We start from the raw sequence: 24533 nt of genomic DNA, 5'->3' as shown, positions 1-24533 counted from the left end.
GATATATATTTTTTCAAGGTGATAAATGGTTTCTTTTGGGTGGAATAGTAAGGTAGACATTTTTCCTATTAAAAATTATTTCATAGTAAAATATTGAATGCTGCTGATGGAAATATAAATAGGTACAGCCTTTCTGGAAAATAATTTTTTATTATATATTAGTAGTTTTCTTTCCCACCCTTCCTACCCCCTCAATCTGCCTTTGACTTGGCAATCACACTTTTAGGAACTATGAGGAAATAATTTTTATAATCTTGAAGTGGAAAAACAACCCAGAAGCCACAAATGAGACTACCAATATGTGTTATTAAAACTTGAGAACCAATGTTTGGCCCTAAGCACCCAAAACAACAGAAAAACTATATTGGGAAGAATACTGCAGACAAAGGCTTTATTTCCTTAATATATAAAGGGTTCTTATGAATCACTAAGAAAAAAATGAATAATCAAGTGGAAAAAATGGGCAAAGGATTTGATTCATATTCATTCATATAAGAAATTCAGATATAGTGACTACTGTAAATAATACATCCATTGAAAAATATCACAAAAGTGTTTTTGGTGCCTGTTGAACAGAATTCAATGCAGTGTTGGAGGGGATGTGGAGAAATGGGCATATTAACACATTCCTGGTGGGAATGTGAAATGATGTATTCTATTTTATAGAGCATTAAAATTTTTTGAGGGGAATAAATTTTAAACTTTTACAAAAGAGTTGCAAAACCTAGTACATCATTTCCGTGGATCCTTCACCTAGCTCCCCCTAGTGGTAACATTTTATGTAATTATAGTACAATTAGTTAAAACTAAGAAATTAATATTGGTATAATACTATTAACTAAACTACAGACTTTGTTTAAATTTCATCGGTGTTTCCGGTAACACCTTTTTTCTGTTCCTGGATCCAATCTAGGTTCTCATATAGTTGCCGTATCTCTTTAGTCTCTTCCATTTTTTTTAACTTTAAGTTTTTAATTTCAATTCCCGTAGGATTACAGTGTTATATTAGTTTCATATATATAATATAGTAATTTAACACTTCTATTCATCACCCTGTGCTCATCACAAGTGCCCACCTCAATCCCCATCGTCTATTTCACTCAGCCCCCCCACCCACCTCCCCTCTGGTAACCATCAGATGGTTCTCTATAGTTAAGAATCTGTTTCTTGGTTTCTCTCTCTCTCTCTCTCTCTCTCATTTTTTCCTCTTTGCTTGTTTGTTAAGTTCCACATATGAGTGAAATCACATGGTATTTGTCATTCTCTGACTTATTTCATTTAGCATAAGACTCTAGCTCTCCTTAGTTTGTTCCAATCCATGACAGTTCCTCAGTCTTTGTCTTTTACGACCTTGACAGCTTTGAGGAATACTGGTTACTTTGTAGAATGTCCCTAATTTGGGTTTACCTAATTTTTTTTTCTTGGTTAGATTGAGATGATGTAATTTGGGCAAGAATACCACAGAAGCAATGTTGTCTCCTTCTAAGTGCGTCCTGTCGGGGGTATGCGATGTCGATGTGCCCTATTATCAGTGATGGTAACCTTGATCACCTAGTTAAGGTGATGTCAGTTGTGTTTCTGTACAGTAAAGTTATAGTTTTTCTCTTTGTAGTTAATAAATGTTATAAATGCTTCTACTTTATTATATTGTATTAATACATATTTGGGGATAATACTTTGAGACCAGTTTTAACTTTAAAACTTTCACTCACCAGGTTTTCTATTTCCTTTATTTCTTCCACATTTGTTAGAATTTTTGTATAAGGAATATTTGTTCCTTCTCCCTTGTGTACTTATTTATTCAATCATTTATTTTTATTAGTATGCCCTCATGGATATTTATTTTATTCTTTGGGATTTAGGCTAACACTATCATTATTTGTTCAAATTGTCCCAGATTTGACCATTGGGAGCTCTTTTGGGTTGGCCCCTGTGTTCCTTTGGTATGTCTCCATCTTTTCTTAAAAAGTTTATTTATTTTGAGAGAGAGTAAGAGAGCAGAGGAGGGGCAGAGAGAGAGGGAGAGAGAGAAAATCCCAAGGAGGCTCTGTGCTGTCAGTCAGCACAGAGCCGGATGTGGGGCTCGAACTCACAAAGTTGCATACTGTATAGATAGTATGATTCAGTTTTTGCTGAAAAGCTGTGCATGTGTGAGTGTATTAGAATATGCTTACAAAAATGTCTCCAAGGGTACCCACCATACTATTAAAAGCTCTTACTTCTACAAGATTGAATAAAAAACATGCTTTCACTTTGTATTTTATATTTTGTAATGTTTGAGGTTTTTAAACCTCTTTATTGAGATATCATGAATATTTTTAAAACACATTTTGTTTTAGGTTACATAACTTTTCCATGAAGCAGCATTCTAGTCTGTGACAGTCTGGAATTATCTCCATACTCTTTACACTATTACATGATAAATTTTGTAATTTTATTTTTATTTAGGTTATAACATTTGTTTAATACGTTTTAGTTGTTTATGAATCAAGTGACCTATGATCCTATGAAACATTTAAGATTCTTGGACCACTCATACTCAAATATATTCTTAAAGGGAAAAGAAAAGATTGTACTGTAGCTTAGATTTTGAGCAGTGCTCTCTAGTAGTTTGATTGACTTATGACAGTCATGTAGGCCTGTTTTAAATGTCATTTTCGGGGCGCCTGGGTGGCTCAGTTGGTTGGGCGTCCGACTTCGGCTCAGGTCATGATCTCGCGGTCCGTGAGTTCGAGCCCCGCATCGGACTCTGTGCTGACAGCTCAGAGCCTGGAGTCTGTTTCAGATTCTGTGTCTCCCTCTCTCTCTGACCCTCCCCCGTTCATGCTCTGTCTCTCTCTGTCTCAAAAATAAATAAACGTTTAAAAAAATGTCATTTTCTTTTTCCTTTATGACTCTTTAAAAATCATTTTTGCAATAAACAACATTTACGGGAATTTTGGAAGCTATTAAATCAGCACAAAGAATATGAAAATATATGAAAATATTAAAACATAGGACTCACCTGTAATCCTACCACACAGCAATAGCTAGCTAGCATTAATATTTGGTACATATCTTACTAATTTTTCTATGAATATCTACCCACTCAAATATGTGTATATAATGGAGTTATATGTACTGTTTTGTATCTGTGTTGTTTCTTGATTTCAACATTTCTAACCTTTGAACTGTATTCTAGTATGGCAGTTTTCATTCACTAGCACTTGTTAACATGTGGCTTACATGTATTTATCTGAAGCAAGACCATTGCTTAGAACATTGTTTTATAAGGGACTCACCAGAATTTACTTTTAGATTTGAACACCAGTGCTCAGAACTTTGTTAATATTTTCCACTGTTTTCTGAAACATTCTCTTTTAAACTTACTAGGATGGGTCCTTGAGACATCAATTATAGGAGGAAGATTCCTTATGGTTTAAACATTTACAGCAGATGTTATCACAAGTTCAGTATTGACTTTACTTGTAGAAGAATGTTCTCAAAATGCTGACTAACAGACTAACTTATTTGCAAGAGGGCAAAAACTAAACACATTAATGGTTTATTTTTAAGCCTGCCTCAAAAGATGAGGGTTGTCTGAAGTTGAACAGCACTGCCTTGTATTTGTATTGCTTTTTCTTTTTTTTTTTTTTTTTTTTTTTTTTTAATTAATTTATTTTTTTTTTTAATATATGAAATTTACTGTCAAATTGGTTTCCATACAACACCCAGTGCTCATCCCAAAAGGTGCCCTCCTCAATACCCATCACCCACCCTGCCCTCCCTCCCACCCCCCATCAACCCTCAGTTTGTTCTCAGTTTTTAACAGTCTCTTATGCTTTGGCTCTCTCCCACTCTAACCTCTTTTTTTTTTTTTTCCCTTCCCCTCCCCCATGGGTTTCTGTTACGTTTCTCAGGATCCACATAAGAGTGAAACCATATGGTATCTGTCTTTCTCTGTATTGTATTGCTTTTTCTTTAATCACTGTCCTATTAGCCGCATGGACACAGTTTTGCTGCATGGTATTCGGTGAGTAAGGTTTTCTCAGGGCTGCCTCATTGCCTAATTGAAAGATGATAAACTCTAGAAGCTGTATTCTCTCTTTTTCCATTCACCGGGTGATCATTAAGTGGAAATAAACTATATTATATGCTGTATTCTGTTAAAAGTTTGCCTTGTGAAGGATTTCCAACTTCCTTGTGTTACAAAAACTTGAGTGTACATGTGAACTGAAAAGTATGTTCAAACTTTGCATTCTAATTTCTGCTAGATCATTCCTAGTCAGAGTCCTTTGTAAATAGAGCCTGCATGGTGACAATCTGCTTAGTCCTTTTATATGAAATTATCTCTTCAATTTATTTTAATAGAATGGCTTTAATAATGGGATGCTATTTTTGTAGGGGGGAGGCTAGGAGAGAGGTTAAGTTCAGGGTCAGGTTTTCTGTTGTACAGAAAAAATTAGGCTATGTTAGGAAATGTGATTTAGTTCCCTTTTATCTGCTGGGCAGCTGTTGCTTTTTTTGTGTGGTGAAAGAAATGTCCATTAAAGTTATAGGCGGTAAAGTCTATCTTTTATATTCAAGAACCTCTTAGAGTTGCTTTGTCTTGCCCGATTGATGGAGGGCTATGAGACTGGAAATGTATCTCCCCCTGCCACCCATAGGTCTTTCAGTGATTTTATACAAGGTTAGTCTTTGTCATTTATCACTTACCTGAATTAATCTGTGGGGGAAATCTCTCCATTTGTATATAGAAATAGGAAGTTTTCCCTCCCCATAATTCTCTTTCTGAGCTTTTTGGACTTTAATATGTATATGTGGAGATTTACTTTACTTGTGTTGATATCAAACGTTAGCCCTGTGGGAGAAAAATAAGAAAATGTTAAGTAGCATGCCTTCTGTAAGTAGTCTTAACCATCTGTGTTCACACATGTACTGAACACTGTCCCCAGCACCCTCTCCCCAAAAGTAGATTGTGGATATTCACTTGCATTGGAAAAGTAGTTCTATCAAACAAAAGGCATGCTGTTACTGATAGGTCCTGGTATATATCATCCTTCCCTTCATTGTTCTCTGATGGTAGCAAAGGAGAAAGTGAACTGAGTTAATACCAGCTTGTTAGTGTGGTGATTAGGCCCAAGGGTGTTTGTGACTTCCATTGGGGCATCTAGATTTAAAAAAAATTTTTTTAATGTTTACTCATTTTGTGAGAGACAGGAAGAATCAGAGTATGAGTGGGGGAGGGGCAGAGAGAGAGGCAAACACAGAATCTGAAGCAGGCTCCAGGCTCTGACCTGTCAGCACAGCTTGAACCCACGAACCACAACAGCATGACCTGAGCTGAAGTCTGATGCTTAACTGACTGAGCCAGCCAGGTCCCCCTGCCAAAATTTTTTTGAAGGGTTCTTCTCTTAGTCCTGCTTAAGTAAGTCCTGCTTAAGTACTACTGCGTGGAAATAAGAGCTCATTTCTTCTTCAAAATTATAATCCTGCCTAGGATACCCCAGTAGTGTTGAAATGTGCAATAAGTAAGCAATGTCAAATTACTGAAGGACCTTATTTTACCATTCTGAGTATTCAGATGGTAAGTCCTTGTCTCCTGTGTTGTACAAAATATGTTAATCTTCAGCTGCAAACTGACCCTAAACCTTCATGGCATATCCATCTTGAAGAAAGAACATCATGAAACTGATCTGTATATTCACTGAGGAAAGATGAAAATATCTGTAGGTTTTACCTAGACCAGGGCTGTATTTTAATTTGGAAAGAACCTTTTGCTGTTTAAAGGAAATTATTCATTGTAGGTTTTTATGGGGAAATCGCTAGGTGCCTGCAGGCACTTGGGGGTGGGGATATCTAGGTAGATTGACTAGTTTTCTGTGGTCACACTTTGTCTCTGTCTCTGAACTTGGCTCCTGTCCTGATTGGGAGATGGGGGGGGAATAAGAAGTACAAATAAAACTGTTAAGAGCATGAATCCTGCTTCTTGCCATTTTCTTTTTATTTTACTTTAAAATTTTTTATTGAGATACAATTGACATATAACATTGTGCGGGGCGTACGTGTTGATTTGATACATTTATATATTGTTATGATTACCACAGTAGTTATAGCTGACACCTCTATTGCATCACATAATTATCATTTCTTTTTGGTGGTGAGAACATTTAAGATCTAGTTTCTTTGAAGTTTGGAAGTGTATGACACAGTCTTGTTGGCTATGATCACTATGTTGTGAATTAGATCTCCAGAACTTACTCATTTTCTGTTTGCAAATTTTTACCCTTTAACAACACCTCCCCAGTCTCCCCTCCCCCCTTACCAACTCCTGATAACCACCATTATACGCTGTTCCTAGGTGTGGAATTTTTAGATTCCACATATGAGTGACATCATGCAACATGTGTCTTTCTCTGCCTGGCTTATCTCACTAAGCATAATGTCCTCAAGGTCCATCCAGGTCATTGCAAATGGCAGGCTTTCCTTCTTTATCATGGCTGAATATATTCCATTGTATGTATGCACACACCACATCTTTATCCATTCATCCACTGGCCGGACACCTGGGTTATTTCCATATCTCGGCCGTTGTGAATAATGCTGCGGTAAACATGGGAGTGCAGATATCTTTTTGCTATCCTGTTTTCATTTCCTTTGGACATATACCCAGAAGTGGGACTGCTGAATCATAGGATAGTTGTGTTTTTAACTTTTTATGCAACATCCATACTGTTTTCCATAGTGGCTGTGCAAATTTACATTCCCACTAACAGTGCACAAAGCTTCCCTTTTCTCCACATCCTCTTGTCTCCACATCTAACGCTTGTTATCTCTTGTCTTTTTGATGCTAGCCATTCTGCCAGGTGTGATGTGATAGCTCTTTGTGGTTTTGATTTGCATTTCCCTGATGATGAATGATGTTGAGCACCTTTTCATGTGCTTGTTGGCCATGTGTATGTCTTCTTTGGAAAAATGTCTATTCAGTTCCTCTGCCCATTTTTGTAAAGTTTTTAAAATTTATTTTGAGAGACAGAGGAGAGAGAGAGAGAGTGTGTGTGTGTGAGAGTGGGAGAGGGGCAGAGAGAGAGAGAGAGAGAGAGAGAGAGAGAGAGAGAGAATTCCAAGCAGGCTCCGCACTGTCAGCACAGAGCTCGACACCCAGACTCAAACTCATGAACCACGAGATCATGATCTGATCTGAAACCAAGAGCCGGATGCTTAACCGAGTGAGCCACCCAGATACCCCCTCCACTCATTTTTTAATCTTGCCATTTTTTCCCCACAGAGTTTTGACTACGGTTTCTTAATTAGGCTCAATTACTTTTCTGAGATTCTAATAGCATTACTTCTAGCCAGATCATCTCTAGTCATTTCTTGGTTTTCCTTTGATACCTGGCTCATCATGAGCTAAGGTGCACAGGTAATGCAAAACAGCACTTGAATTTTGTTTTTTTTTTTAAAGGAGTTCTTTTCTCATGTCATTGTAGCCATAAGTGTTGTCTTTTATTGCAGATTGAAATCAAAGAAGATAGACGTGTTCTTCTTGAGAGAAAAAGGAAATCTGTAAGTATTTGTTCTTTAAAAATTCTAACTTTGTAATTTTATCAACTTTTGGAGAAAATTAAGTTTTAACCATACTAACAGGCATCTTGACTCATTTTGTAGTGGAAAAACCCTGCCAATGTTTGTCTTAAAAACGCAGGATTTGGAAGAGTAAAGTGGGAAAACTTTTCACCCTGTACACCTTGTAAAATTTAGACCATCATCACTCATTTATAAAAGGGGAGGTAATAATTGAAATCTAAGCAAAATCTTTTTCCTTGAGTGATACCAAAACATGGACTCACAGATTGGAGTTCCAGTTCTGACTCTTGAGGCTTACAGGCTGTTGAGTGTCTTTGACAAGGTATCTTGCTTCCCTTTGCATCAATTTCCTCATCTGTAATGAGGTTCATTATTACTGATGAAGATAGATCTGTAGTAGCATATATCCTCCCTAATAAATTAAACCTTAATCCAGTTACTGTTTCTCAAAACTGACTTAAATATATTCCTGATTTTCAGAGTTGTAAGTGTCAGTCCTGTCCTTCGCTGAAGCATCTACTCTAGACCATAGCATGGAATCAAAGAAATACAACAGAGCACTTAAATTAGAATCACAGTGTTTGAGTCTTGGACGTTGAAAATTATCTAGTCTAGTATTTCCCAAACATTGATTTTCAGACAAATGCTGGTCAGTGAAGTTTTTATTGGTCCACGGTGAAGTGAGGAGAGTAAGGACAATGGGCCATTTGTTCTTAAAGCTAAACTCTTCCCATTTACACGATTACTTGTTATTATAAGATCTGTCCATCTAATTTGGGGGATTAAATACCAAAAAAAAAAAAAAAGGCAGCTGTGTTATTTCTCTCACCATCCTTTTTTTGTTTCAAAAACTTACTGGTCTGTGATATCTTAAAATAAGAACCCAGCTTTCTCATTTTACAGATGAGGAAACAGACAAGAGGTTATTTAATTTGTTCCAGGTCTTACAGTTCAGCAAGCTGCTGAACCAGGACCAAAACCCTGTATACGATGCTGCCTCTCTTGTATTTCTGGTCTTTCTACGAATCGCTTTAATTATAATAGGTTATAAACTTGAAACAGACGAACTGGTAGTTCTCATGTGCTAATAACTATTTTTGAATTGCAAGTGTAAAGAAATTCAAGACTTGATGTTCTTGTACAGCTCAGTGCTAAAGTCGACCAATTATTAGTTTGCATTAGAAAAACCTTAAGCGCAGCCAGAAATTTTCATAAGCAGACCTGAATTCACTGTCTCTGCATTCAGCTACTTAGCACACTACGCCGGGATTGATCAAAGAAGTAAGATACCAGAGAGGTTAGTGTTTCCTTTGGGAAATAGACTGTGGTTCCATTGTGAGGGCAGTAGTATTCAGACTTGTATAGTTAATTTATTTATCCACAGAGAGTTTGTTTCCTTTCTCTCTCCCTCCCTACTTCTCTCTCTCTCTCTCTCTCTCTCTCTCTCTCTCTCTCTCTCACGCACACACACACACTGCAAACATAGATAAACATTTATAGCAATCGGCCTACAGCCCATCTAGATAGGTAAGAGAAAAAACTACCAAGGCAAAGAGTGGGAGTTGCCAAAAAGCATTAGCAGAAACATATGGCCAATTGTGTTCAGGAGTGTGTACAGGTTCTTGGGAGTGTCTTTGACACTTTAGAGACTCCTCTTCAGTTGGCAGAGCTTGGCCTTGCTTATCCCAAAATACACTTCAAAACAGAAATACCGAATTCCATTTCCCTCCCTCCCTCACCTTAGTGAAACATGCATGGGCCAGGTAAACAAATGAACGTGAAGAGAGCAGAATGGAAAGTATTCCTCATCCCTAGTATGGAGACATTGACTCTATGAGTACTTTTCCATGGCTTCTTGTATTTAGCTTCATAAATACATGCTTTAGTTAATAATTTTTTAATTTCTAAAATGTGAGGCACCCCACCCCCCATAATATACATTTTGAATGATCTGTCTTTGGAATATCTGTGCCCTTCTCTTTACCAGTGCTAATATTTGAGAGTTGACTGAATGGTTACAGGATTTCAGTCTTCAACAGATTGATCAGTCTTTGAGTTCTTTTATTAGTCTCACTTATAAAGATGTATTTAATACTGAAGAGCAGAGTGAGCTTTAAAAAAAAAACAAAACAGGGTCATCCAGTTTCACATGGTGGCCATGGGGTTGAATTTTAGTGAGTTAATTGGCCATTTTGTAAGAAATAAAGATTACGTTGTTGCATAATTTTTAACAGTATAAAGTACTGGGTAACTACATTAACAAAGAACTAACCTGTTAGACTGGCTCCTCTAGCAAATGTGGAGGGTAAGTCATGTGGCAAAAAAGGTATAGTTGCAAAATTCTCCCTGCTACACAAAGTTATTACTATGGGAGTATTACTGCTGGTCACAGATTTTTTTTTGTAATCTATACTTGTGGTTTGTATTACTTTATTGTTGACAAGTAGGTAACATGACAGGAGATACAGTCTGTGTAACTTTCACTTGGACAAAATACATTTATTATAACTAAGTTAATTTGATTTAAAAAATTTTTTAAATGTTTATTTATTTTTGAGAGAGAGAGAGAAGCAGAGAGAGGGAGACACAGAATCCGAAGCAGGCTCCAGGCTCTGAGCTGTCAGCACAGAGTCCAATGTGGGGCTCAAACTCATGAACTGTGAGATCATGACCTGAGCTGCAGTTGGATGCTCAACTGACTGAGCCACCCAGGCTCCCCTAATTTAAAGTGAAGTTCTGTAACCCAATTATTTTTCATTAGCATCTGTTAAAACCATAACTGTGTTCCTTTGGAGAAAAATTACCTAGGCAATAGAAGACTTTACAGACAAAATTAAAGGCTACGCCACGGTGCGATGCGCCCCCTAATTCAGCAGCAAGGTTTTGTTTACAGGGATCTGTAGCAGTTAATTTTCAGCAGTAGCTGCAGAACATTGAAATGGGCACTGTGCTATCTACTCACCCTTTATGGCACTGAACCCTTTTTTATGTTTCTCCAAACACGTACCTCTCGGAACTTAGTTTTTCTTCCCTTTTCCAGGTGTCTGATAAAGTTGGATGGTAACATCATGCTTTGTCAGTATGTGGCCATTACTAGCATGGTTTATCCTCACAATTCCTTAAATGCAAGCTTTGGGTAAAATCCATACAACCAACTCCTGACTTTTGAAAGCGTCCTAATATTTAAAAATCAAGTGTGTGGTGATCACTTAAAATGGGGAATAGATATATAATTACACAATGTATGTGAAATATGTAGGCAGCAACATTGGCTCCCAGATCTCCTCATTTCAACACATTAGATCACCTTATTTCAACACATATAGATAGGATCCCAATTACAAGATCCTATGACCTAGAAAAAACATAATCTGATGCATGCTGGGGATGTTCTTAAGGCATTATGGGAGGGAACTTTTGCTGCAGTGTGAAAGAGCATCTTCAACATGGCAGCTGAGGTGCTTTCTTTGCTGGGAAAAGCTGGGAAGAGACTGGCAGGATGGCGACTTCAGGAGTTAATAACTCTCCAGGTGATGAAGTAGACAGGCTTGGTTAATCTTGTTAGAGACGCACCCAAAGATCAGTCATAGTTGTGAGACGCTGCTGGTCAAAAAAAAAAAAAAAAAAAATAGCTTGCTAGGCACAGGTGCAGTGTGTTGGGATAGGGCATGTATATGTTCACCCTAGGTCTTTGTTTCTGTTTTGCTTTTTCAGTTTTCAAATGTATTCTTCTAATTGCTATGTATCGGATTTAAAGCTTGATTGTACAGATTATGCCATATTGATTAGATTGGTCTGTCAATTTGAATCAGGTGAGACTTACAAGGGGCTGATGAATATATCTTTCACAAGATGATTCAGTCTTGCAGACTAACAGCAAAAGATCCTACTAGCTATTCTTTTAATGCCTTTTGTTTTCTTAAAACAGTAATATTTTTAAAGTTTTACTCTTAAAATATTAAGTGAATTCTATTGTAATATAGCTCCTGTAAAGTTTGATTTCATTAACCAAATGCAGCTATTCTTTTAACATTGTATTTGAGCTTTCTCCTGTATGTTAATATCGTTTGGAACTTTTTAAAGAATGTGTGAAACAAACTAGGATTTTAAAAAAAGCACTCCACCCCTTTACAAAAGTCTTGGTGATGCAACATCTGTGTAGAAATATGATCTTTTAAAGAGCCACAGGTACGCTTTATCTGTTTAATCTCTTTGAAATTTTATAATTGTTTCCTGATTTAATGTTTAGTGCATATGGCTACTCCTTTTCAGAAGGCAACTTGTTTCTTTATTTGGTATTTAAATTATCCTTAAATAACGTGTGACTTGAAAATGTGATTTCTTCAAGTAGCACTCACACAGTTCATCGTTGGTTTTCAAATTGATGCCTTTTACATTTTGATAAAGTCCTGTGCAAGGACAGGTGAAGTTAATTTGTCCTTATTGCGTGTTTCAGGTTGGCAAATGCATGGGTCCTTGCTTGGTTTACTCCATTTTCTCAAACTTCTGAAAAAAAAAATGTCTTAGCATTAATCGACTTCAGTTTATGAGTTTTTCTCTTTCATTCTTAAATTGATGTGTCACATGCTTCTGGGGGAGATGATTTCTTCTTTTAAATTCAGATTTTAATCAATATGTAGTATGTGTTTACTTTGCATATGCTAAAGCTTAAATGTACCACTAATGCTTTTGTGTTTTAACCTAACTATCTGAGAGCGTTTGAAGTAACTGGAATGAAATACTTAACATTAAACTTGACCTCAGGACAAAAAGTAAAAGAAAATTTTATCTGATTTTCCACTAAGACTTCTAGGACTTACTAGATGCCTAAAGGGCTTTTTTTCCCCACCCATAAAAATGCCTTAGGATTTGGGACAGATCAGTGCTCAAAATTGCTGCCAGGATTTCTTCATACACAAGGTTTGTCACTCTCACCTATTTGGATTATACCAGTATGATCAGGGTCATAGACAGTATTGCTGAAAGCATAGACTTTAAAATCTGTTAGACCTGGGTCAAAATCCCTGCTTTGCTGTGTCACCTTGGGCATATTATCTCTCTGAGACAGTTGCATCATCAGTAAAATGAGGGGACTACCTCAAAGGGGTTTCCTGAAGGATTAAATGAGATAATGCATCTAAAGGATCAAGCATGGTGCCTAGCCCATAGTAAATGCTCAGTATGTAGTTATTAATCTGATTTCCATGTGGAACGGTGAACATCAGCAGGGACAGTGAATTATTTTGTGACTGAAAAGGATGGCCTTCCCTTTCCTGGTTGCCATATAAGTGAAATTACTTGATTTCAAGGAAGCACAGCTGAGAGTTCATGTCCTCTGGTAGGGCAGCAGTATCACTCTTCATACATGTAAGGACAGCATACCTTTGTGAAAGGCATTTGTGAAAAAGCACATAGTACCAATTGTGTAGCCTTCATGCTTTTCTTTATTTTTTTTTAAGTTTATTTCCTTAGAGTGAGTGAGCTGGGGAGGGGCTGAGAGAGAGAGAGAGAGAGAGAGAATATCCCAAGCAGGCTCCACACTGCCAGCGTGGAGCCCCATGCCTAGCTCGAACACAAGAACTGTGAGATCATGATCTGAGCCAAAATCTAGAGTCTTACCTGACTGAGCCACCCAGCTGCCCCAAGACTTCAGGCTTTTATTTATTTTTTGTTGTTTAAAAAAATAACTTTAATGTTTTATTTATTTTTGAGAGAGAGAGGGAGAGAGAGAGAGAGAGAGAGAGAAAGAGAGCAAGCGAGCAAGCTGGGGAGGGGCAGAGAGAGAGGGAGATACAGAATCCGAAGCAGGCTCTAGGCTCTAAGCTGTCTGCGCAGAGCCCGACATGGGGCTCGAACTCACGAACCATGAGATTATAACCTGAGCTAAAGTTGGACGCCTAACCGACTGAGCCACCCAGGCGCACCCCAAGCCTTCAGGCTTTTGTAACAGCAATCTTTCACTTCTGTGCAACAGGCAGATTTATACTTTTTTTTTTTTTTTTGAGAGGGAGAGAGAATCTTAAGTAGGCTCAACACCTAGCATGGAGCCTGATGCAGGGCTTGATTTCATGACAGTCAGATCATGACCTGAGCTGAAATCAAGAGTTGGATGCTTAACTGAGCCACTCAAGCGTCCCCATATTAAGTGACTAAGAACATGTTCAAATTTATTATAATTAGCACAGATTTTAACAGGATACCCTCTCATAGAATGTTGGCATGGACAAGTGATTTAAAATTTTTTTAAATGTTTATTTATGAGAGAGAGAGAGAGAGACAATGTGGGGGGGGGAGGGGCAGAGAGAGAGGGAGACACAGAATCTGAAGCAGGCTCCAGGCTGCCAGGTGTCAGCACAGAGCCTGATGCAGGGCTTGACTCAACAAACTGTGAGATCATGACCTGAGATGAAGCTGGAAGCTTAATTATCTGAGCTATCCAGGCACCCCCCTGATTTTCTTTTTCTTCTTTTTTTAAATGTTTTATTTATTCTTGACATAGAGAGTGATTTTCTTTTTTAAAGATGACTAAGGTTGGTGGTCTTCAGGCTGTGGTCCTTGCATACATTTTTACTTTATTATTTTAGAGTAGTTCCATGTATATTCTTATTTTCAGTCAACGAATTTATTGAACTGCTAATGCTTGGAAAGACCACAGTAATCACTGTGGGTTCAGCAGCAAACTGTAAACCCTGTCTCATGGAGCTTATGTTCTAATGGGGATGTCAATAATAAATATGAAGAAGAAAGCATATGTCATATTGGTGATAAGTGCTAAGGAGAAGAACAGAGTGAGAAAGGGACTGCAGGTTGTTGGGGTGCAATTTTTGGATGGCTAGAGAAGGTGGTATCTCAGTAAAGACAAAAAGGTGATGAGAGAATAAGCTATGCAGGTATCTTGGAAGAACATTCCAGGCAGAATAGTGTGTACAAAGGCCCTGAGGCAGGGTCATGCCTGATGTGTTTCAGAAACAGCAAGTAACAGGTAGAACTATAACAGAATGAGCCAGGGGAAAGCGTAGGAGAGGAAGTCAGAAATTTCAGAGATAGAGGAAAGATCACATAGTCTCATTGGGTAGAGTGAGGACTGAGGGGGTCCTATGGGGATCCTTTGAAAGGTTTTGAGCAGAGCAATGACATAATCAGCCTTACATTTGCAGCAGAGCACTCTGGCTGCTGAGTTTAGAATGTGTTATAAAAGTGGAGGCAGGGAGATCAGATGGGCAAATGCATTTATTCAGGTGCGATGATAGTGGCTGAAACCAGTACAGTAGCAGTGGAAGTGGCGGGAAGCAGTTCAGCTGGGTATGTGTCTTGTCAGAGCTGGTAGGATTTGCTGCTGATTGGTGTGGAATGTGTGAGAAAGAAGAGTGGAGGTGAATCTCTAAGGGTTTTGTTTGTTTGTTTGTTTGTTTGTTTGTTTGTTTTTGGTCAGAGTGACTGGAATTACAGAGATGGGCAAGACTGGGCAGAGCAGGTGTGAGGCCAGATGATCAGCAGCTCCACTTGGACCATATTAAGTCTGAGGTATTTAACTGATAGGGCTCTGTTGAGGAAGAAGTTGGATTGACAAATCTGGTGTTTAAGGAAGACCTCCAGGCTAGGGGGAAAAAATTGGAAGTCATCACCGTATATATATGCTATCTGAAGCTGTGGGACTAAATGGGATCCCCATGGCATGGGTGGAGAGAAAGACAAGAGGAGGGGCAGGGACTGAGGACTGTTGCATTTAGAGGTCAGGGAGATGAGGAAGAAGCAGCAAAGAAGACTGAGAAGGAACAGCGAGAGAAGTCAGGAGAAAACTGGAAGAACTGTGGTCTCCTGGAAGCCAAGTGAAGTCGTTTCATTGAGGAACAGAGGGGGCAGCTCTGTCAAAGTCTGCTGATGAATCAAGGGAGAAGTGGGAGCCTTAACTGACCTTGGGATGTGATGGCATGGAAGTCATTGGGGCCCTCAATCAGAGCACTTTTGTGGAGTGGTAGTGTGTAAAAGCCTGAGTAGTAGGTTCCAGAGGAAATAGGGGGAAAGGACTGGGAGATGAAGAGTGTAGGCAACTCTCAAGGAGTCCCGAAGAGAAGAAAGGGGGCTGGGGCCAGAGAAGAGCTTCCGAGAGAGGGAATGGTTTTTAAAGTGACAGGTAATAGCCTGTTACAATGCTTATGGGAACGATTCAGTCAAGCAGGGAAAATTAATGGGGTGGGTGAGGGAAGAGTCAGTGGAGCAGCACCACCAGGTCCTTCTCAAATAGGGGTGAAGGGGGGACGCTCAGCACATCCGGTTTTTTTCTAGCCAAATTCAGCTGCATGGGTGCAGGTGCACACTTCAGTGGAGGATTGGATTCAGCCCAGGTGTAGTTTAGCTGAAGAAGTACAACAAAATGGGAGAGGGGCCAGAAACTCGAGAGGGTATTCCAGAGACTGATTATTATTGCCCATGGAATGTAAGCTGGCCATGGGGAAGGATTCTCCCAACAATGCCACCAAATAGCACAAGCAGTATTCCTGTTTTATACATGAGCTTAGACAGAGATACAGAGCTTGTGAGAGGTCATATTACCTGTTCAGAGTCACACTTCATAGCACATACGAGGTCAGACCCAGATCTCCCACCTCGGTTTAACCCATTTACCACCCAGGAACTCAGCCTTTCTCTTCTGCAGAGGACATATCCCCGTAATGCGATAGCCAGGGGGTGAATCTTGAGTTGCTAAATCATCATACGCATGTGACTCTTACAGTAGAGCTACATGCTAGTGAAGTTGGCTCTGAAAAAATGCAGTTTTCTCATTGACTTAGATCCCCAAAGTGGAGCAGGATCTTACATGGAAAGCATCAGGCACCTGCTACCCTACTGGCCGGTTCTCACCTCCATCCTGTGCTGTTCTGCTTCCGTCCATTTGCTCATCCATTTGTTCTCTCTGTAGGACTGTCCTCATTCTCCACTCTTTTTCTTTTCCTTTTCCTTTTGAAAACCTACCTATCTCAACTACTATGGTTTTTGTGAAATCTTTCCAGCTGGTTCTACTTCCTCCTTCATCTCTTTTTCCCCCAAAACTGATGCAGTTCCCCCCCTTGAATATGTTTAGCCTTTTGTTCTTACTGAAGGTGTATGTACGCGCGCGCGCACACACACACACACACACACACACACGTTTTAAAAAGTTTATTAGTATTTGTTTTTTTTTAGTAATCTCTACACCCAACGTGGGGCTTGAATTCATGACTCCAAGACCAAGAGTTGTATGCTCTTCCAACTGAGCCAGCCAGGCACCCCTCTTATGGGATATATTACATTCTACATTTTCTATGTATTTGTGAACTGATCTCCCTGCCCCCTACCATACATATGAACACATATGTAATGCATGTAAATGATTGAGGCATGTGTGCTTTACTCATCTTTGTACTAAGGGCTCAAAACTTACACAGAGTAGGTGTTTTCTTCTTTTCTTGAAATCAATTTATCAATAGACCTGAATGTAACCCTGGAAAACCTTTGGCAAGGAAAGATTTTCAGATGACAGGCGACGCTGGGCAGAGGCTGGCTTGAATGAGCAACTGACCAGGGGACAGGCCTCAGCTGTCACTCATTCACTGAAAACGCCGATGGTTCAAACATTCAGCTGAACCGGGGGTTCCAAGGAGTCCTGTCAGGGGCTGTCAGTCCTCCCCTCCCAAAGCAGCTCTGCGTTTTCCTTTTATCTATCTATCTATCTATCTATCTATCTATCTATCTATCTATCTATATCTACCTTTGTATTTTCATGTTCATATAAGATTTTATTCCAGTAGATGACCCAGGCCCCCCTCATCACCACCAGAAAGAATTTGAAAACACCTGAACTAACTGATGTCTCAGAGCTCTCCTCACCTGGATGTTCTTTGAGGCTTGTCTGCTGTGTATGTGTTGTGTTGTGTGTGTGTGTTTACACCAATGTGTCTCTGTTATTACGAGAATTAAGCAAAAGACATTGCCCTACTTCTGAGCCTTAAGGCAAATATGTGTAAAAGATTAATAAAAATGTATAATGCAACTAATACAATTAAATTATAAACCCTTCAAAAGCTGTCTATATCTTCAGCCCCAAGTCTGACAATGTCTCAATTGAAGGTCAGGTGGTACTCATTAGGGCATAATATCAATTCAGAGACTTTTTTGGGGGGACTTCTGGTACTGTCTCTGACAATTTACGTATCGAAGTAAGTATTGTTGTCTTGAATTAATTTCCTTTTGGTACTCCTTTCTATTACCAGTAAGGAATTATTTTTTAAAATTATGTATGTAAGTGGGTTATCATCTATGACTACCTTTCAAGATTGATAAGAGAGTATTACAGAATATTTGTTTTAAGAAAAAGGTGTTGGGTTTGATCAGGTTGAGAACTACTGGTCCTTGCTGTGGACTTAGGGGCTTAGATGTTTAGAATATCCATAATATAATCAAGGATTGAAATGAGTGGTAGACATTTCAAGTGATGTAGGAAGTTAGAAAAAGGAAAGATTATTGTGGATTTAAGTCATCGTGAAATGAATGATGGAGGATTGTTAGCGGGGATCTTGCATATTGAGGACCAGACACCATGATGGACACTTGACATACCTTGTTTTGAAGAGATGAATGACCCGACTTGTCAGACCAAGGCAGCAATTTCTAGGTAGGGTAAATCCCAAAATTTAAAGTCGGAAAGACCCCAGGAAATCATATAAGCCAGCAGTTCTTAGTTCAGAGTTGGTGTCACCCTTTGGGGTTTATGGATGGATTTTAGGGAACTCACAAACCCCCTAAAATCACGTAGACCCTTTTGCATATCTTGGGTTTATAGGTCGCAGTTGGATTCTCAAAAGGGTCCATCACCTCTAAGAAGTTAAGGGCTACCGATCTAGTTTGATTTTAAGCTCAGATAGCTTGTTCAGCTCAAGCTTCCACAGCAATTTGGTGACAGAGATAGGGACTGAAACCCAGGTCTTTGTTTCTGTAGTTTCTTGCTCATCTTGCCCCACTAGGTTGCAGGGCATGAACTAAAGTGGAGGCAGGATTAAGGTAATTGGTGTTAAAACAAACAACTGTCCTGGGTTCAGTAGGTTCCACCAGAGTTGCAGAAGGATGGGCTTCATTCAATTTGTCTCCTCAAAGTGAACTATTATTTAAAATTTTTTTAATGTTTATTTATTTTTGACAGAGATAGAAAGAGTATGAGCGAGGGAGGGGCAGAGAGAGAGGTAGACACAGAATCCGAATCAGGCTCCAGGCTCTGAGCTATCAGCACAGAGCCCGACACGGGCTCAAACCCACAAGCTGTGAGAACGTGACCTGAGCCAAAGTCAGATGCTTAACCGACTGAGCCACCCAGGTGTCCCAAAGCGAACTATTATTTTAGTTTTTATCGCTGAAATACTCTTCCACTCACCAAAATAGCTTTCTCAGCTGAAGGCAAGCTCCCTGTGAGTTATAATCATCCCTGAGGCCGGTTCTGCCATTCCTTTCCAATTGGCACTCTCTTTCTGACCTGCAGAGGCCCCCAGTTTTCTGTCTGATTCAATCAGATCAAAATTACTTGGTCTGATTTGTCAGATCCTGCACTACCCATAGCGTATTTAGCCAACATGTACTCACTCTATGCCCCAGTCTGTCTAGTGTCCTTATGGGCACTCCCACTCTCCCAAAGCTCTTTCACTCCTACCTCTGCATCTTGCCATGTGGTTTCCCTGCCCGGAATGCTCTCCATTCTTTCTCCTTAATTTTCCAGATCCCCAACATCAGGTCCACTTTAAAAGTCCACTCTTCACAGAGCTCCCCTTAGTTACTGCTGGCCGTTTTGCACTTCCTCATGATGTCTGTCGCATTGTTTGTACCGCATGCCACAGCACTTAGGTGTTTCCAGCAGGCTTTTCACTGGAAATGCTTCGGTGGGCACTTTGGGAGCAGGCTTCCAGGAAGTCCGGGGTGGGACTCGGCACACTTCACCCCTGGGTTCAGCCAGAGCAGTTCCACTTTGCTTGCATGTGTGGGACGTTGGCAGGAGTTTTTATTCAAAGGAGTGGTTTGTTTCGCTGCCCCTCTCCCTCCAAAACATTTGAAAAACACTGGCTCTGTCTTGTGTGCAGATGGCCTCATTAGTGGTAACTGGTAATGAGCGAAGGCCGGGACTTACACTACTTCGGACCTCTTTCTGACTCCTCCTCCTCCCAGGCCACGGGTGCAATTTTGAGCACAAAACGGACACTTAGGAAATGACTTTATGATTGTATTGTTCCACTTTGGGGGACTGGAGATAATGCATAGCATTAGTGCAGAAATTTACCTTGATGAGGAACTCAGAATAGTATCTCTGGGTTGAGCATTGAGAAGTAAGCCTTAAACTGGTGGATTTCTCCCCTTTGGGCTACAAAACCCATTCCTGTTTAAAACTACCTGGTTCACATGGGCATACTTAAGAGAAACCTCATCATTGGCATTCCCTAAGTTTAGCCAAGCTGAAATACCACATCCGTGCATTCGTGTACGCATTAAAGTAGTGTCACTCAAGTGACTTGCAGAGTGATGGGCAGAATATACCTAAAAACCAAAAAAATAAATAAATTGAGAAGTTTATGGTAATAATGATTAAAATGGAAAATACCAGTCTTTCAGACCAGTTATTTCAACTTGCTGTATCAAATCAATTATATAAACTACTGAAGACCTGAGTATTTAAATCAATGTTGCTATCAACTTGTTAATACTGTTTTGTTTTGTTTTTGTTTTTTTTTCCTGCTCTCTGCCTGGTTCATTGTCTTCACCTACAGGTGTACTTTATTGTCGGCTTCCAAAGATTACTAACTTTTATCTGTATCATTAAAATTGAACTGCCTTGGCTATACTCCTCTTACTGCTGCTTCCATTATTGCCTTCTTCAGCAAAATAAGGCTTTCTGCAGCCAAAGAATAACAAGAAATAAACACCATTGTAGAAGCCTTGCCACTATGAAACTTAGGCTAAACGTGCTCACCATTATTTTGCTGCCTGTCCACTTGTTAATAACAATATACAGTGCCCTTATATTTATTCCATGGTATTTTCTTACCAATGCGAAGAAGAAAAACGCTATGGCAAAGAGAATAAAAGCTAAGCCCACTTCAGACAAACCTGGAAGTCCATATCGCTCTGTCACGCACTTCGACTCGCTAGCTGTCATAGACATCCCTGGAGCAGACACTCTGGATAAGTTATTTGATCATGCTGTGTCCAAGTTTGGGAAGAAGGACAGCCTTGGGACCAGAGAGATCCTAAGTGAAGAAAATGAAATGCAGCCAAATGGAAAGGTTTTTAAGAAGGTATAGCATTTCTGTGCTTTTTAATTGGTTTTAAGGGGAAGGTATGTTTTTACTTTATCATAAATCAAATGCATGTTAAATATGCTGCCATTCCATTTAAATATGCTGCATAACAAATTCTCAGAAGGTGCTCATGCTTCTGTATATTCACTTAAAGGCAATTTTAGAGCTCTACACTTTGAACGGTATTTTAATTGCTTGCTTGAATGTACTAATATTCAGAGAATGTCTCTCCTTAACAGTTAATTCTTGGGACTTATAAGTGGATGAGCTATCTCGAAGTGAACCGCAGAGTGAATAATTTTGGTAGTGGACTCACTGCATTGGGACTAAAACCAAAGAACACTATTGCCATTTTCTGTGAGACCAGGGCCGAATGGATGATTGCGGCACAGACCTGCTTTAAGTACAACTTCCCTCGTAAGTGCCTTGTGTTTTTGAAGGGAGACAGAAAGGGTTTTAGTAACATGTGAAATTGTCCTGCAACCTTATTGTTTTCAAGGTAGGTGTTCTTTAGCAATTTTTCTGCATCCATTGTATCCATAAAGCAGTACGTAATGTAGTTAAAAGATATCTGATAATGCCTGTTAAAAGTAATTTCTAAGAGCTAGCGTGGGAATTAGTTGGCAGCTGAATGGATAGAATTTAGGATTTTGCTTTTCAATTGGAAGTGAATTGTACCTGAAATATTTGGGACCTGGGGGTGTTTTTTAGGAAGTGACACACAAAATAATGATTAAAAACAAAAATACCATTGCTTAGGATAATTCTAATTTGTTGCTTCACGTCCAGGGCATCTCATTTGACTCATTCTGTTTTACGTGTGAAATGAGCACATTAGATATGTTGGCCGGAAGGTAAAGTTGGGTGTCTTCCTGCTTCACAAACATTTGTTTTTGCAATTGTGCATGAAATGGTTTAAAAAAATTCTAAGTCCAGAATAGTGCCTGTTGTGTGCTAGGCACTAAGTTATTTACTGAATGAGGTAGAACACTACAGGTGTAGTGTAGGAATCAGGAGTTTGAATTTCAGGCAAACAAAAATGAATATGAAATGATCCCCTATGTACCCATCACCCAACTTCAATAAACAATAGCTTGTGAAAAGTGGCTCTTCTTACCCACGTCGCTGTTTTGGTTACGAGCCTAGAGCTGAATTTCCAATCCGATCTAGGTTTAGCAGATGTCCTTTGATACTAACTGGTCCTGGTTTCAGCCCATGTTTCCTTTCTCTGGTAGCTCCTAAAGACTAGATCTCCTTGGCCACCCAGTTAAGGCTTAGAGGTCACTAAGCAGCGTGGACGTTGGGCCCACATAAAAAACTCCCTAGAAGGAGTGAGAACATGATTCAGACTTGAGATCCTCAGTCTGAAGATTCTCAAGGACTTACCCACTGTTTGGTGCCATGGCCAGTGAACCTACATGTCACAGGGTAGTCCTAGGTAGGCTAGCTCTGACCGGAATTAGCAGTTCAGCCAGAAACTTACTCACCTCGAGAATCATGATTGCCTAATTTTTGAACAGTTGTGGCACTTCTAGTATTTCTGGGTTTCTTCAGGTTTAGGATGTTAGAATCCTGTGAATTTATAAGGAAAAGTTGGGGCTACCTCGAAGTTTGAGGCAGTGTTGAAAGATATTGGCAGAGACTGTGAAATGAAATTACATTATAAGACGTGTGCATCCATGAATGTTTCTATCACAAAAGGCTGACTTAAATAATGTAGCTCCTAACTGTTTAATTAGTTCACATTTGTATTTTTTTTTATTATGTAGTTGTGACTTTATATGCCACGCTTGGCAAAGAAGCTGTAGTTCATGGGTTAAATGAATCCGAGGCCACCTACCTGATCACTAGCGTTGAACTTCTGGAAAGTAAACTTAAGGTAAATAAAAATATTTCTCTTAATTAATATGGTGTTATCTGACAGGTCATGAAAATGTCCAATAACTGAGTTTACCGTGGGCCCGTATTTAATAGCTGGATCTTGTTTCTGTTCAACAGACTGCACTGTTAGATATCAACTGTGTCAAACATATAATTTATGTGGACAATAAGACTATCAATAAAGCAGAATACCCTGAAGGATTTGAGATTCACAGCATGCAATCAGTAGAAGAGTTGGGATCCAAGCCAGAAAACGGTAAGTAAAGCCGGTAAAACAAATTTATCCGTCTGTTTAAGGTTTGTTGTCAGTAGGTCAGGAAAGGAAGTAATGCAAGTGAAAACTGTACACTTCTTGGATTTAAAAAAAAAGTTTTAAAATTTTTATCAAGACCATATATGATTGAATGTTTATTTACTTTGTGTGTGTGTGAGAGAGAGTGTGTGCATGTGGGTCAGGGGCAGAGAGAATGGGAGAGAGTGAGAATCCAAGCAGGCTCCACTCTCAGCGCAGAGCCCGACGTGGGCCTTGAACTCAACGAAACGCTAGATCATGACCTGAGCTGAAATGAAGAGTCAGACACTCAACGGACTGAGCCCCCCAGGCACCCCTAATGCAAAAATTTTAAGTTTGTGTGTTATGTTCATTTCATTTTTCCAATAATGCCTTTTTATTATATTTTACAAAAGCATCCATCCATAAATCATTAGAGGGGAAAAGGTCCTCACAACACATAGTTTGAGAAGCACGACTCTAGTGCATTGGTTGGCAAATTACAGCCTGCTGTCTGTTTCTGTAAATAAAGTTGGACTAGAATACCGTGACAATTATTTAACAAGTGTCTATGGCTGGGTACCTTTGGCAGAGGCTGTATGGCCCGCAGAGCCTAAAATATTTACCGTCTGGTCCTTTCTGAAAAGGAGTCTGCCGACCCCTGCTCAAGATGGCTGAATATAATCTGTTGGGAAGACCTCTCTATTTTCCTCCCCCAGTCATTCAGTAAAAGCAAAGATAGCACTGCAGCTCAGGACCTTTAAGATGGTATAACATTTGTACCTTCAGGGACACCTGGGTGGCTCAGTCACTTGAACATCGACTCTTGATTTTGGCTCAGGTCATGATCCCATGGTCGTGGGATCGAGCCCTGTGTGAGGCTCCACGCTGAGCATGGAGCCTGCTTAAGGTTCTCTCTCTCTCCCTCTTCCCCTCACCCCAACTTATGCAAACACACTCTCTCTCTTTCGAAAATACAATAAATTACGATAACAACAACAATAATATTCCTAAGTTCAGACAGAGGGCTAGGAGAAGTGAAATTTAGATACTATTTAGATATTACCATTGATAGGGAATGAAGTGTTTATAAACCTCTCCACACGGTCTCTCTCAGTATCATAAAATTCCCGTCTCATTTTGATTAGACCGAATCAAAGTATGGTCCAATCCAGATAGGGCAATAAGCACTAAATCTGGAAGACCCAAAAGAGTCCCAAAGCCAGACACATAACATGGGTTGTAACTACAGGAGTGAGTGAGCGAGTGAGTCACAGAGAGAGAGAGAAGAGAGAAAGGACCTCTTGGTGTTATTTTTATCTAGGTACACTTTCAGTACTTTGAAAAACTGATTTCCTATACAGATTTCAAGAAGCAACACTAAAAACAGTAGAAAATATCATTTTGGTTTGGTGTTCTTTGGATTATATGTGCTGCTTGGAATGTAATCTTAAAATAATCTGTTAAATGCATAATGGTTATCTAATTCAGTGTCCATGGTT

At 39.4% G+C, this 24533-nt stretch overlaps 1 protein-coding gene across 4 annotated transcripts in view; it reads left to right on the top strand.

Moving 5' to 3' along the window:
* The window catches only part of ACSL4 (acyl-CoA synthetase long chain family member 4), an 88153-nt gene that overhangs the window by 25118 nt on the left and 38502 nt on the right, over positions 1-24533 (top strand). The window contains exons 1-6 of one of the 4 annotated variants that reach the window (XM_058714113.1): positions 3945-4012; positions 7495-7545; positions 20637-20876; positions 21119-21296; positions 22649-22758; positions 22878-23016. In XM_058714113.1, the coding sequence (XP_058570096.1) occupies positions 20649-20876; positions 21119-21296; positions 22649-22758; positions 22878-23016 (655 nt within the window). In that variant the 5' untranslated portion in view covers positions 3945-4012; positions 7495-7545; positions 20637-20648. Of the gene's footprint in view, positions 1-3944; positions 4013-7494; positions 7546-10187; positions 11097-20348; positions 20877-21118; positions 21297-22648; positions 22759-22877; positions 23017-24533 lie in introns of those variants that run through there. The other 3 variants (XM_058714110.1, XM_058714112.1, XM_058714111.1) reach the window with 3 other exon arrangements.

This window comes from Neofelis nebulosa, chromosome X (assembly GCF_028018385.1).
Source record: "Neofelis nebulosa isolate mNeoNeb1 chromosome X, mNeoNeb1.pri, whole genome shotgun sequence".
Taxonomy (NCBI): Eukaryota; Metazoa; Chordata; class Mammalia; order Carnivora; family Felidae; genus Neofelis; species Neofelis nebulosa.
Note: the sequence above shows the minus strand (reverse complement) of the source record. Positions and strands in the feature narration are given on the sequence as shown.